Source organism: Bemisia tabaci, chromosome 1 (genome assembly GCF_918797505.1).
Source record: "Bemisia tabaci chromosome 1, PGI_BMITA_v3".
NCBI lineage: Eukaryota > Metazoa > Arthropoda > Insecta > Hemiptera > Aleyrodidae > Bemisia > Bemisia tabaci.
The window spans coordinates 15,872,428-15,887,478 of record NC_092793.1 but is presented as its reverse complement, the minus strand read 5'-3'; the positions used below and the strand labels follow the sequence as shown (position 1 = coordinate 15,887,478).

The window sequence follows — 15,051 nt, the reverse complement described above, 5'->3', positions numbered from 1 at the left end:
TTAGCCATTTCGATGCGATCCATACGGAGGCTGAGCCACAAAACCGGACACAGGGACGAATTGCCCTCAACGCACAAAAATAAAGGTACAATCTTCTCCATGCATGAATGCACCGTCTTTTCGAGATGAGCTGAAATTCCTTACGGTGAAACGAGATCGCCAAAGCGCATCAAAGATGCCCCACTGACCAAAACCTCTTGATCCCTCACTAAACTTGAGCTGCAGACTATTACCTAATCTTTTTTTCAACACTGATATTAATTGTGTCACCGCGACGGAGACGCTTCTGCTCATAATTTATATGAATTCACCAACCACTATAACATCCTTTTACGGACGAAGACGCACGAGAAAGCGGTCCAGCGGCGTAATAACCCGGAAGATGCGTTACTCCAAATTTGTATGAATAAATTTCGTCGGCGACGAGCAAAACTATGCGAACGCCATTTCGCAATGGAGGAACAAAGGGAAAAAATTCGACGAGCTTACATAGTTTTTCGCCTGGAAAAAGAGACCGCTTGCCTCGAATTTCGTGCGGCCATTTCGCTGCACAAATTCAAGGATGATGAAGACATCTTCGACCGCCAGATTATATCGAATTTATAGCGTGTGCCCTGATTGACTTCGATCACGTTGCCAAATTGTGCCAAAATAAAATTGCGCTCCAATTTTAATGCCTTCCAGTCAAATGACTGTCATTGGACAATCGATGTAATTACGTTAAAGAAAAAAAGCAAATAAAAAAAATTATAGGTTCGTAACTTTTTCTTAAAATTTTAATCATCAATTCAATTTTTTGAGGAAAAATCCCTTCGCATAATTTGCTGTGGTTTCAGGAAAAAGTAGAAAAGATGTGATGGGGTAAAAAGCGTGATCATACTTGATGCTTATAATTTTTACTTTCATCTTATCCCTTGGAGGAAGAAACGTGAAAAATGAAAACATCTTTGACCGTTTTGCAAGAAAATGTTTTTTTTTTTTTTTTTTTTTTTTTTTTTTTAGCAGAAAACTATGTTTTAGGATAAATTTGATAAATCATTTTGCCTTAAAACCTCTCTTCCTTGACTTAGTTAATCACATTTCTTGAAAGTTTGAGGGTACGTTGTTTTTCAGATGCCATTGATTTACCGCAAAAATTCCAATCAATATCTTAGGTTATTTTTCCACCCAGTTTTTTATTTGCTTGAATGAGTAGATCTAGTAATTATTATTATCAAATACCAAAATGAATGTGATTAAATATTAATTCAATTCATTACTTAACATAATTACTTCATAAGCGTCCTCATCTGGCAACGTATCGAAGCTTGACAAGTTCACACATTGAAATACCTAAGAGGACAACTGATCCGTATAACGGGTGATTTATCAAGTTTTAATCGCATTATGTCATTGGTCGTTCGTCTTTGTGACTTATCCAAATTCCAATCCAGGACCTGTTAGCCCCCCAAAAGCACGTGGATGACACAAGGGCTTATGAGACAAAGGGCTATGGTGACAGCGAACTATTGGGACATCACTTCAGGAGGGTATATGGAATTCCTTTTAGACATAAATATAGTTGCACTCAAAAAAAAGGAAATGTCGAAGTAGCATTAACCGCCATGTTGAAATGACATCACAGAAATTATGTTGATATAGGCTGCACTCCCCGTAACCCAACATGGTTTGACTTAATTCTACATTTGCCGTCATGTTGAATCAACATGACCGAGAATGCTTCTACCTGTCATGTTGAATCAACATGACGGTAATATTCGAGTAACATTACGCATGTTAATTCAACCAAATTCATGTAAATTTAGCATTATGTCAGACTGAAACTGCATTACACATGTTGTTTTACCATTCCTTTGGTTGAAAGAACATTAACATTTTGTTGAATTAGCATATGCAGTGTTATGTTACCATTTGCTTTCATATTGTTTCAGGAGTACCGTGGTGCTCTTGAAACATCATCTACGTACTGAAAAGGGGGATGGCGTGTTCTCCTCCTCTCCCTCCTCCTCATCTCCCTCCTCCTCATCTCCCTCCTCCTCATCTCCCTCCTCCTCATCTCCCTCCTCCTCATCTCCCTCCCCTCACTCCCTCCCCCTCCCTCCACCTCCCTCCCCCTCCCTCCATTCATGATTTCGTTTCATAAGCTAGACATCTAAGCCACCTGACTCGATAGTCTTGACACTTAGACAAGATTGTCTACTCACTGCGAGTAACGTTCAAATTAAAAATAGCGTACCTATTTTTTATTCAGAGAACTGGTACCATTACTCTTTTCAAACCATTCGTTGGTACATTCTGAAAAAGTCTCTTAAGAAATACGTCCCAAAGTATTTACTTAAAAAAATTTCTGGATACCCAATTGATAAGGTAAAAACACAATTGAGACACTTTCGGAAACAAAATAAATCGACTCGAATAACGCTATTAACGCTCACCATGACAAATAAATGGTAATATGGTAATAATACTTACACATGAAACAAAAATAATTACTTTTAAGTTGATGATAGTTTATTATTCTTCGTTCAAAAACATTTTCGCTCGTGTGGTTAAAGCTCTTAGAATCATACGTTTCTAATTATTTGATTATATTTTTTATTTTCAATGTTTGATTTATTTATATTATTAATTATTATTATGATATAAAATAAGAATAAAAATGACAATCGTAAACACTGAAGAAAGTGAACATCGTTGTTGGAGGAGAAAAAAATAGTTCGTGATAAATTGTTAATTTTTATATGGTGCATAATGTAAATTCCTTTTCGTAAATAGTGAATGGAAAAAAAGAAAAACCTAACAATCTGATGCGGTATGCATTTCACACAACTTAGACGGCAAAAAAAGGAAAAAGTAATTCAGTGGGATATGGAAACACTTAAAATTCGTCTTTTGGAACCACAAGCCCGGATGGCTCGGTTGGTAGAACACTCCGCTTATAATAGGTAGGTCCCGCGTTCAAATCCCGAAAAAGTCGGAAAAATTTGATAGGTCGGATGGGATGATTCTGGGTTGAAAGTAGTATCGGAAGTATAACTACATTAAAATACGATTCAATTTTCATAAAAATAACGTAATTTATTTTAATTTGTAGCATTTGACGTACTCGTATATCAACATGATTGTCATGTTAAATCAACATGATTGTCATGTTAAATCAACACGACAGCATGTTAAGTCAACGTGACGACAGTCATGTTGATTTAACATGACGGCTATCATGTTTCTTCAACATTTTTGATTATGTTCCCGTAACATGCTGTAAGCTTGTACCCGTTTTTAAGACGCCCGTCATGCTGAATCAAGCTTGCTCAAGCTTAAAGTAACATTTTTTTTTTTTTGAGTGTGTGTCCATTAAGTTTGTCGCCTAACTTCTTATGCTTGGAAAGACACAACTTTAAGTATTAGCTAATGACAGAGAAGTTGTTAATTTGTTTCATGCTGAAATGATTTGGTCTTCTTTCTTTTTCTAACAGATTGAGACAAACAAATAATGTGGCATTTACACAGCACTTGATTATGATGATCACTTGTATTGAACGAGTAATAGAGCCACCCAGAAAATATTTTAGGTGGTTGGGGCTAATATCTCATTTGAATCCTTTGCATGTTAGAATCTGACCATTCAGAAGCAATGAAAGTAAACGGAATACGACTCAGTTAAAAAAAAGAAAAGAAAAGTAGTTCGATCTTCAATAGCAGCCCTAATTGATGGCCCATCGCAATAAATTAAAATATTCGTGAAATATGTGAAAAAGCTATGCAAAATTTATGACCACTTAACCTCTAAATATGAGCCCCACTAATGGTGTAGCGAAATTGGAAGTTATTTTATGTCCATAAATATTTGAAAAAATATGAACTCTTCCATCAATTTTTCAATATTGGACGGAGACCCGGTTTACCTTAAACAAATTGCTTCATTACATTGTTTTTCCCTATAATTTATTTAAATTTAGTATGTCTTTACAGCTTTCCAAAATACTGAAGCCAGAGTCCAAGCACCAAATGAATTCTTGCATATTAAAGTGAGACTGACAGTTTACTATACCATCCTGATTCTTGTATTTATCTCCATTTCCAAAATAAAGACGACCGATCCCTTGTCACATTTGAGAAGCGCGTGAAAACCCTTCGTATTAATTTCCATATGCACCTCTCAATGCGACTAAAATAAAATATTACCACCAAAAACACTATACGTTTTGGTGAAAGCAGTCAAAAAAGTATGAAGAGAATAATTTTCTTGCGGCTGTTTTTCCTCCGGCCAACACACCATACGTCCCAACTATCATCAACCCCAGCGAATCCTTTCCCTGGCGAATAGGTATATCAATTCATTAAAAAGTTGCTTTTTTAACTATTTTAAAAGTTGCAAAATGTATCATTTCGCCATTTTTTAAAGCTTATATGTTCAAAACAATTGTAAATAAATTGTAACGTTAAGTATTGATATGACACGAGTTGATAGTTCGGCTGCACTTTGTTTGAGCTGCGCCTCTATTTAAGACTCAATAATAATAATTTGATTTCAACGCAATTGTAATGCAAAATCGAATTCAAGCATTCCTAATTAAGTTGAATGCCACAAAAAAACCTCAGCCTCGTTTACTTTCTATGCGCTCGAGAGAAAACAATGGGTAAAATTAGTATATCAGTGGCGTTCGTTATGAACTCTTAATTGGTAGTAGTGATAACCAATAATAGTGGTTTTTTCACAGTTTAGCAATAATAGTACATCGTAGTGATGAAGATACCACTGTCAATACGTAAGACTACCACTCATCAAGTTTTCATATGGAAAAACACTAATGTAGTAAATTTTCCCGCTTATTTTTTCCTCATTGTACTCATTGAACCATGACGAATCGGTCATTTTGAGAGTGCGAAAAATTCAGTCTCTTCAGGGTGGGAGAGGAAATGACCGTAAAAAATACTCACAAATAAAACTCTTGCGGGATTCATGTTGCTGTGTTGTTTAAGCGTGGTAGCTTATATACAAAAATTTACACTTGCACCAAAGACGATTGACACAGACACACAAGCACAGAGCTCACAGCACTGGGTACGAACACGAGACTTCAAGCCAGCACAAGACGCGTGAACATAACCTGCAAAGCGCGAAGATCGCGAGTCCGAACGAAACTGAGTGGAAAAAACGGCGGGTCGGTGTCGCGAGTCGCTTATCAGCAGGCTGACTGCATTATTAAAAGTGAAAAGTGGAAAATAATGTGTAAAGCGGTGATGCAATGGCTCTTTATACCGGAGACGCCACTCTGGGAGGGGGTAAGACGGAACACGAGCGCCAGGGGAGGGAGGCCAAGGAAGGAAGGATTTAGCGGTCATTGTCAAGGAATCGAGTTATCTAATTGTACCGGTCGGTGATTTAGCGGCGGCGCGCGCCACAGGTGCCGGTGCCCCTCCTCCCTCCGCGCGCACCTGATTTGGCGGGAACCGGCGCGGGTTCGCCGTTCTCGCCCCCGCTTGACCCGACCGGTTTCCTGAGTACTCGCATGTCCGCAGGAACTCTGTTAGCTCCCGCCACGGCAGGAACACTTTACTTCTTCTTTTTCAGAGTCCTCACCACTTGCCGTTTCCGCGCTGCCGACCTTGGGAATTGTGTTTCTTGCGCTTTTTTCTTTCGTTCATCTCGTTCTCAGCCGGTGGATGCGCTGCTTGCCCCGTCCACGTGGGCCCCTCGTGGAAATATGAACGTATTGATGTCAAAAGGAACTATGTTCCACGCAAACCCTATGCACATAGTTCCTTTTAGCATGAATACGCCAAATATGATAATATGAACCCTTCACTAATATTCCGGCAATACTGGAAAGTTACATCAGTAAACATTTTCTATTAGACTAACAGAAATTCCCGTCGGATATGCCGTGACAGGAGTTCCTTGCTGATACAATAGGAAATCTATTTGTTTTAAACAGCATTCCATAGCATAGCATAAATACGTCCAATATGATAATATGAATCCTTCACTAATATTCCGGCAATACTGGAAAGTTACCCCAGTAAACATTTTCTATTAGAATAACAGAAATTCCCGTCAGATATGCCGTGACGGGGTTCCTTGCTGATACAATAGGAAATCTCTTTGTTTTAAACAGCATTCCATAGCATAGCATAAATACGTCCAATATGATAATATGAACCCTTCACTAATATTCCGGCAATACTGGAAAGTTACCCCAGTAAACATTTTCTATTAGAATAACAGAAATTCCCGTCAGATATGCCGTGACGGGGGTTCCTTGCTGATACAATAGGAAATCTCTTTGTTTTAAACAGCATTCCATAGCATAGCATAAATACGTCCAATATGATAATATGAACCCTTCACTAATATTCCGGCAATACTGGAAAGTTACCCCAGTAAACATTTTCTATTAGACTAACAAAAATTCCCGTCAGATATGCCGTGACAGGGGTTCCTTGCTGATACAATAGGAAATCTCTTTGTTTTAAACAGCATTCCATAGCATAGCATAAATACGTCCAATATGGTAATATGAACCCTTCACTAATATTCCGGCAATACTAGAAAGTTACCCCAGTAAACATTTTCTATTAGAATAACAGAAATTCCCGTCAGATATGCCGTGACAGGAGTTCCTTATTGATACGATAGGAAATCGCTTTGTTTTTAACAGTACTCTTGTTATGTCGTTTTGAAGGGATTTCCGGTTGTTCGATGAGAATTCCTCTTGCGACATATTTAACACAAGCATTTTTCCGGTTTGTGCTTTCAGAAATTATCGATGGTGGGTTACTCGATGGTTAGGTTCGATGGTCCGTGTTCACAGGTTTACGTAGGTTTTTAACACTGAGTCGATGTTGAATTTCTGAAGTTTAAGTTGCTCACAAAATCAAGGCAGAATAACATACATCAGAAACTCAGAGTAACACGGAGCAACGATACTGAGACGAGAACTAACACAGGCATACAATAATAGGGTCATTTCCCTGCTATAGATCCTTTGTTTTTCAACACAATTCCAATCTGGTGTATATCGCTCTGCCAAACAGTATGTGTTTTTATAGAGTTCAAATATCTTGCAAACACAGGGCTTGTGTTTATTCAACCTTTAGATTTCTGAGGAGGTTGATACTTGAATCAAAGCTCATTACTCACTGCGTAAGTGTAGCTAGAAAATTGTGTGCAGTATGCGTAACACTAAGCTTGATCAAGAACTATAGTGAGCTCCTATTTTCGTTGCACTGCGTTAAAGTCTCCGAGAAATATTTCACCAAATTTTGTGTGGGTGGCCACAGGCGCCCTCAGCCCCTAACAAAAAATTTGATGGTATATTTCTCGGAGACTTCAACGCAGTGCAACAAAAGTAGGTGCTCACTATTGTTGTGGATTAGGCACTGTGTTATGCTTATAAATTGAATAAAAAAGTGGCATTTTGATAAATAATTATATTTAAGTGTCTTATAAATTAGCCAAAATCAATGACCGCAGCCTTTTTTTAAGACCCCCCCCCCCCCACCTTACTACTTTTGAAATAGACCCATAAATAACAATTTTTTTTTTTTTTGGACGGGGACGAATTCACAATCCAGAACCGCTACAATCCACTAAAGAAACACACACACAAAAAAAAAAAAAACATTTGCTGATGAAAATCAATTTTCTTCGATGCAACGCATCTTTATTGAGTGCTTTAGCAAAAATAAATGTTTCACTCCAGAAAGTCAAGCATCATTTTAGTCCCTGCTAAAAGTTTGTTTTCTTAAAGCGATCCCTCTCGCAATTGATATTCTATGTCCTATTTCTGTCGTTTTTTTTTTCAAAATCTTTCGATACACATATGATGCAATCAGGCTTACGCTAGCTGGGAAATCGCTTCATAATTAAGACCAAAACAAAGAGGGTGGGCGAAAAGATAAAACGCGAAATGAGTCTGCAAAAAACACATTGATTGTAAATTACATCCTCAAACGTCATGAGAGCTTTCAGGAGTTTTCCGGGACGACGTCACCTTTTGCAAAGTCACGGACAATTATTGGCACTGCAGTGGAAATCAGCAATTTATCGGCAAACTTTGTTTTTCCGAGCTTTTTATCCTGGGTCAAAATCGAACTGTACGCATTAGTGAGTAAGGTCAGCCTCGCGTGAGAGGCACCTCTTGGACAGGTTACATTCAATTTTCCATTATTCTTCGGTTAATTGTTGCCTCCACTCCCTCTTTGTTGAAATTACAGTATTTTCATTGCTACTTAATCATTGGCTCGTCAGTCGACAGCTTGTTGTGGTTGCCCCTTCCAGCGGAAACAATGCATTAGCGAGAAGAGATTGAATCCATGCATGCGTCACATTTGATGCGCATATTACTCGACGCTTTTACATTTTTTTTTTTTTAAAAAAAAAATTCCATCAGTTTTTGAAGGTTAATTTTTTTAGGGTCTCGGTGTTTTTTCAAGAATTTCTGTCGAAACCTTAAAGAAAGCAATATCCTGGTTTGATCGCAAAATGCGTATTCGAGTTTTCAATAAAAAACACCCACCAACATCCTGAAGATGAGCGACAAGAGGTTACGTTTTGGTTACTCCTTGGTTATTTTTTCTTATTGTGTACATTTTGCTGGAAAAGCCAAAATTTGCTGAAAAGGTAGACTTTTTTCGAGGGGGCCTCGCTTTCGGGGCTCGGCCTTCGGGGGGCTCACAGAGTGTTCTTAATTTTTGTGTTAATGGAAAGTGTGGGTTTCCCCTGTAATTTTGTAAGTCTTAGCCTAAAACATGACAGATTAACATTTTAAATATTTTTTTTTTCTATATGGAATTATTTTTTGAACTGCATAATTCAAACTGTCATAACTCCGGTTTGGTTTGATTTATTTCTTTTTTACTTGTGTGTTTTTAACTAGCGTGTTTTTCACGAAAGCAGTAATTTAGTCTCATGGATCATTTGTCAAAAATTAAATTGAAAAGTTGCCATGTGTCGCTTTATCAAACCCTTCTTCAGTCGAATAGATTACTGAAACCTCATCAACTATCATTGAACCAAAATCGGTGCCGATCTGCAGAAATAACCTTTTACATGAATGGTGCTCAGTCTCCAAAATATTCTATCTCTGATTGCAGCTGAGTTAACTCATCTCTGCATCGTGCATGAAAAATCTTAGGAATAGCGCAGCGTCTCCATTAATACCGTAAGAAATAACCACGGCGCTAATTATTAGCCACCCAAGGCAATTAGATTGTTGCATTGTTGCTAATCGAGCGAGCCTTAACCGGGCAAACGACCTTCAAGGCCTCGCAGACAAAACAACAAAACGCGGGTCAGCTCAACTGCATGTCAATAATCCGGTCGCGTGGCAGGCTGGTCAGTCTTCCTTCCTGTAAGTTTTTTAAGGCGGTCTAATCTGTCGAACCCAGAGAGCACCACTCGAGGGTGTGACGCTAAGAATAAAAACATATTGTTGACGTTCTCGCAATGGTACTATGCGTGCATCCGTGGGTAGCAATTCGAAGAATGAGGCAAGAATCCCAACGCTTTGGTGACATTATGAATGGATAATTTACAATTAAGAGGAATTTTGGATTGGTGGAGATATGGGGTTATTATTAATCTGATCAATGTAAGTAAAAACATTCGATTACCGCATCTCTATACTCGATCTTAATCATAAGAGTATCGGGTATAAATGGCGCATGAAACCTGCCTGGTAAAAAAGTTTTAAATTTAAAATCACTTCCTGAAAAATCAGGCGTTGACATGGAATGGCCTGGAGACTTAAACGCAGCGTTAGAAATGTTGAGACTCCCACACATCCCGCACAATTTTATCTGTTGATCCAATGATCTTGAACCATCAACTAGTACCTTTCAGTTCATTAATTCTAGTTGTCTTTTAAGTCTGCTCTGCTTTTTTTGAAAGAATTAGTTTCATTCTGTAAAGTAAATTGATCTTATTTTCAAAGGTTTTCTATTATCTTCAGGCCCCACGAACGTAACTTTAATAGTATATGTATGTATCTATAAATTCTTTAGATTCAGTGAATGATTTTCTTCCATAACTTAATCAATAACTTATTCTCGAGCTACAATAATTAAAAATTGATGGCAAAAGCTTGGCCCAATCCAAATTTTATGTAATTCTTCCGTTCTAACATTTCGTTCAAGTCACTTACCTCGTGGTATGAACAGACGTTAAAATACATTGACGAGACATGGCTCCATTAAAACAACAAGCATTTTAATCCTCTTCCTTGTTCTTTAATTCGGCTCTCTCACCTCCTGATCATCAAAATTGCTCAGTAATCCCTCTTAATATTTTTTTCTTGGTCCCTTTGCCGCAAAAGCTAGCTAGATATTTTTATGTGGACCCATAAAAAATGAAAATATCCAAAAATTTAACTCTTATTAAACTAGTCGATTCTGAAAATCTTGCTTTCCGTAGTCATAATAATGACTATTCTGATTTCCATTTTAAGTGACTTGGAATCACTGCTGCGGCTAACTTTTATTATGTATTTAAATATGATATGGGAATTCAAAAATCGGAGGTTTATCGAGGGTGAAATGTTTCGGCATTCCTGTAAGATTTTCCCCAATTTTAATTTGTTTATTTAAGAATTTTCTTAGTCGGGTCGGTATTATTTCAAACGATGTCTCGTAAAATAAAGCCCCTCATTTTGAATGTCCAATTTCGCACGGTCATTAATGGGATACTATTGATCGGAGGAAATTTATTGAGTTATAAGTTGGACCAGAGAACTTTATTGCGTGAGTTACATACCTCCGATAAATACATATTCCGATAAATTAAGTGATGGCACTTCTTAGAAAAAATTATATCAAAATTAATTGAAGGAAACAGTGATTTTCCTCAGAGCACCCTTTTTGACGCGGGTCTCTTACACACTCGGGTATCCGCAGACTCTTTAATAGTCCTTTCAGAATATCTTGAAGAATAAATTGAGAGCGGTTTAGTTCATTTTCGTACTATTAAAGAGCGTAAATAAGTTGCATTTTAAATCGACAACTTTGCGTCTTGAAGATGACGAATTAGATTATTTATCTTTTACTTCAAAACAGGAATTTTCTAACTAGCAAATTGAAACTGCCATAACTCTGATTCATTAGAGATATTCTAATCAGTACTCAATTTTGAATTTAAGTGGACTGTAGTCCCTTTCTCTGACAATCGGATACTTCATCTGTGAATCTTGCAACTTTATGCGATCTTGCTTGTAGCAGTCCAAATTTCCATTTTCAGTTACGGCAATTTTTTTAAGCTATACAATTTTACTCTTATTGGTGGATTATCGTCGCAAAATGAACCTCTTCTTCCCAGGATTTTTTTAAATTATTTCCCAGATTTTTCATTGCCACATAGCGCCGCGGGTTAGGTTGCACAGCAGCCAGAGGAAAGTGGGTGTTTTCATTGGTTGATAATATACAAACCCATGTAAAGAATCAGAAACACATTTCCTCGAACGGCATGCTCACTGATAATTTGAACCAGAGACTCATTATATAACCTCCAAACCATCAACTTAGGCGGCGCGGAAAATCCCAGAAAAAAATGAAAATTACCGCCAAAACCGGGAGAAAGCGAAGAGTGGCGGCAAAATTTTTCGACACGCATCAAATCAAACACAGAGACCAGTTCTCGCGTAAAAATTGAAGTAATACAATAACCGTATCAATAAGCGCAATAAGTGCGTTGCCAAATGAATATCCAGCCACTATGGACAAAGAGGACGAAAAACACACTTTTAGACAACACCGCAGACGTCTAAGTTTCGATGATGCTCAATTACTCATACCCGCATGCCCGAAGAAATCACCATGCAGAGGGAGGCACATACGTTAGGAATCAATGCTAAAGAAAAACGCTGTATATGCAATCAAATGTTGCCGAATTTTCTCAAATAATGCATTTTTGGCACACAAAAATTATGAAGAGTTTTCAGAGAAATTTTGAGGCGCGCTAAAGTTTTCGCATTAAATTATTTGAAATATACAAATACAAAATACACAAGCTCTCCAGAGATACATTTTAATGCAAAATTTGGCTGGCTGAGCTGAATAGAACATGGTAATTGATTAAAAAATCGAGCTATAAGCCAAAAATAGAATAAACGAGTAATATTTCAAACTGCAAAACTTACAAGAAACAAAGTTTGTTGGCGGCCGAAACGTTTGCTTTGTTTCTTGTGAGTTTTATATTATTTCTTGTCTACATGTGGTTTGAAATATTACTTGTTTATTTTATTTTTGGCTTGTGGCTCGATTTTTTGATCAATTACCATATTCTCTCCAGAGATTTTGCTTTTTCTTTGTAGAAAATTGGCGGCGTCCGAATATTCTTGCGACGTTTCTGCTTAACGTGGCAGCATATTGGTCACTCGTAAGACACCCAGACCAGGAGCAGGAAGGAATAAAGTAATAATGGCTGTATAAGTATTGAGCAGTCCGTCTATTCATGCGCAAAGAATAAGTGGCCCGTGATCGACCAATTACCCACTCAAATCATAAACTCCAGACTGATTCACGCATTATGGCCGCCTCATTCATGTGTTTGCCCAGAGCACGATCGAAGAATCTTGTCAGGAGTTCACGTTATTATTTTATATTCATATCCGGAAACATATTGGACTACGCCGAGAAAAATTCTTGCTCCTGGATTTGGTATCGTTCCCACGGATTTGTATACTTAAAGTACTCTCGTCTATTTTTTTGAATAATTTAAGATTTTAACTAGCTAATCTACCAATCTTGCCTTTTATATTGAAACTTATACTACTTCTAATTAAATAGATGGAAAATAGAAAAAAATATACAGAGACAGAGAAGATTTAAAAAATCCAGGCCAAGTCGAGAGGTTAAAAGTTGTTGAAATTGTCATTGCGGGGAGACACTTCAAAGTCATGGTTAGAGGAGGTTTGACCCTCTTCCCCCAACACTGTTTTCTCCAATTTAAATTTATGTTAAACAATCGATTCCAAGTGAGGTAGCCTGTCTCACTAAATTCGATATTTTCAATAGATTTAAACGGAGTATTAACAGCGTTACCAACTTGCTGGAATCGCCACCGCCGACGTTACTATTTGCAGCACGATCTTTCGTGTGTTCATCTTTGCTCTTAACGAGGCTGCGCAAATTACGGAAGTATAAGCATGCATGCATAGACATGAGCCGAGCATTTGAACGTGGAAACCATGAATTTCCGGACTATAGCATTAGCTGTGCGTAAATGCTTCAGCTTCCCAGAAAGGAAGCTGCAACGACGGGCTGGGACATAGTCACGCGGAAAACTATCGATTTCGGTTTGATTGCATTTTATGAAAGGCATGCCTCTTTGTCCCATCCGGAAACTCGGATCTGACATACTCCCGCACAAGGGAAAACGTCGTATGAGCCTTCAAACGATGCTGAACTGCTCCCGATGATTCAAGAATTTCTGGGAAACTTGTGAATACTTACCTTCAAATCTTACAGTGACCTGAATCCGATATTTCATCTGGAGTATCTGAAAATTTCAAGGGAGAGGATTCATAACTTTCGTCACAGATGAGTTTTTCATCAAAGAAAATTTGGCAACTTTCGAATGTTCATACGGCGTTTTTCTTCCGGCCCGGCAGCATGACTCTCAGTGGCGTGGCGTGAATGAGCGAGTATCGATAATTCCCCATTTGTAGCTATGGTAAAAAATCGATTATTAAGGTGTCCGTTGCGAGCACCCTGTTTATCGATCTTTTTCCATAGGTTTAAATGGCAGATCGATCGATACATCGCAAAACACGCCACGCCACTGCACGGCTCTTGACAATCGGCGGCTGAGTCAAGGTGACGAAAAAAGAAAACGACATACGGAGTCAATAAAAAATACGCGAAGCAATTATGCGCACAGCTAAATGGATCTGCACCGGACACACCTAGGTCTTAACTTGCAGAACGCAGCGACCCTCAAACTCCGATGAAATTTTTCACGGATGCGGAGTTGAAAGCGAGTCATCATCATTTTTGTTCGTCATTAATTATGGATAAGCGCTTTGAATATTCGAACTTTTAAGTCTTGGCAGAGCTATTTTTAGACATCAATACCGGATTGCAACCCAACGGTCGGGTCTTCACCAAGTTGGACAAGAGAGATTTAAATGAGAAGAGTAAATAAATGCTTCTGCGATTAGTGCGTCGTTGTCTTTATGCCTTCTTATCATTAAAAACTATCAATATTAGTCCAGTTTGAGCTTTGATTGGTTGAGTTGTGCGTTTTGCTGTCAATTAATGGGATCCACATCAATATCTCGGAAATATTTTTATAAAATCCAGGTATTGCTTTAAATTTTGGGGGGGAAAATTGTGAGGAAAAGCAAAGCAATTCACTTTTGCCGTCTCCGTAAAAACAGTTTTCCCTAAAAACGAAAAATACTGAAAGCAAAATATGTCATCCGGATTGTCAAATTGGACAGTGCCTTTTATCACATGTAAACCCTACGTGGCTTTAATGAAAAGTTCTCGGTAAGGATATCTCGAGCAAAGCTGACTTGAATGTGCTTCCTCACAATTTTACTCATGTTTTACTTATATTATATGTTTTACTGTATGTAAGGATAGAACCGGTATTTAAGCAGAACATGTCCGATTCATCGCTATTCATTTACCGCTTGCGAGTATCACGTTATATAACTCACGTGTGTCTGAGGAATGAGAGTAAGGTGACGAGGGTAGTGGTGCAAAAATGAACCCAGATTTATCACTCCTAACCTAGTCACGTAATTCTTGGCTCAAGGCCCGGAAGGATTCGATGGTGGTTCAATCACAAGGACTTGAACCACCGGAACTTTCTACTTCTTAAAATATCACCCTGTGTTCTTAATTCATGAGTGTGGGCAATTTGCATGACCAAAAAGATGTACCCTTTCCTTAGAAAAAAAGATGTAAGTCACCAAGTAAATTGATATGCCTGATAAGGAGTGGATAAATTAAATTTTAAGGAATCAAGAAAACTGCCTTTCTCTCGGAAAGTAATTTTAATTATTCTTTTTCTTTTGTCAAATTGTCGTAGTCCCTTGCAAGGATCCG

General features: G+C 38.0%; 1 protein-coding gene across 3 annotated transcripts in view; it reads right to left on the bottom strand.

Moving 5' to 3' along the window:
• The window catches only part of LOC109040367 (uncharacterized), a 57,110-nt gene that overhangs the window by 28,673 nt on the left and 13,386 nt on the right, over positions 1-15,051 (bottom strand). The window contains exon 1 of one of the 3 annotated variants that reach the window (XM_072296814.1): positions 4,942-5,245. The exons of 1 other annotated variant lie outside the window; for it this stretch is intronic. In XM_072296814.1, coding sequence (XP_072152915.1) covers positions 4,942-4,965 — 24 coding nt within the window. In that variant the 5' untranslated portion in view covers positions 4,966-5,245. Of the gene's footprint in view, positions 1-4,941; positions 5,246-15,051 lie in introns of those variants that run through there. One more of the 3 variants, XM_019056293.2, reaches the window with a different exon arrangement.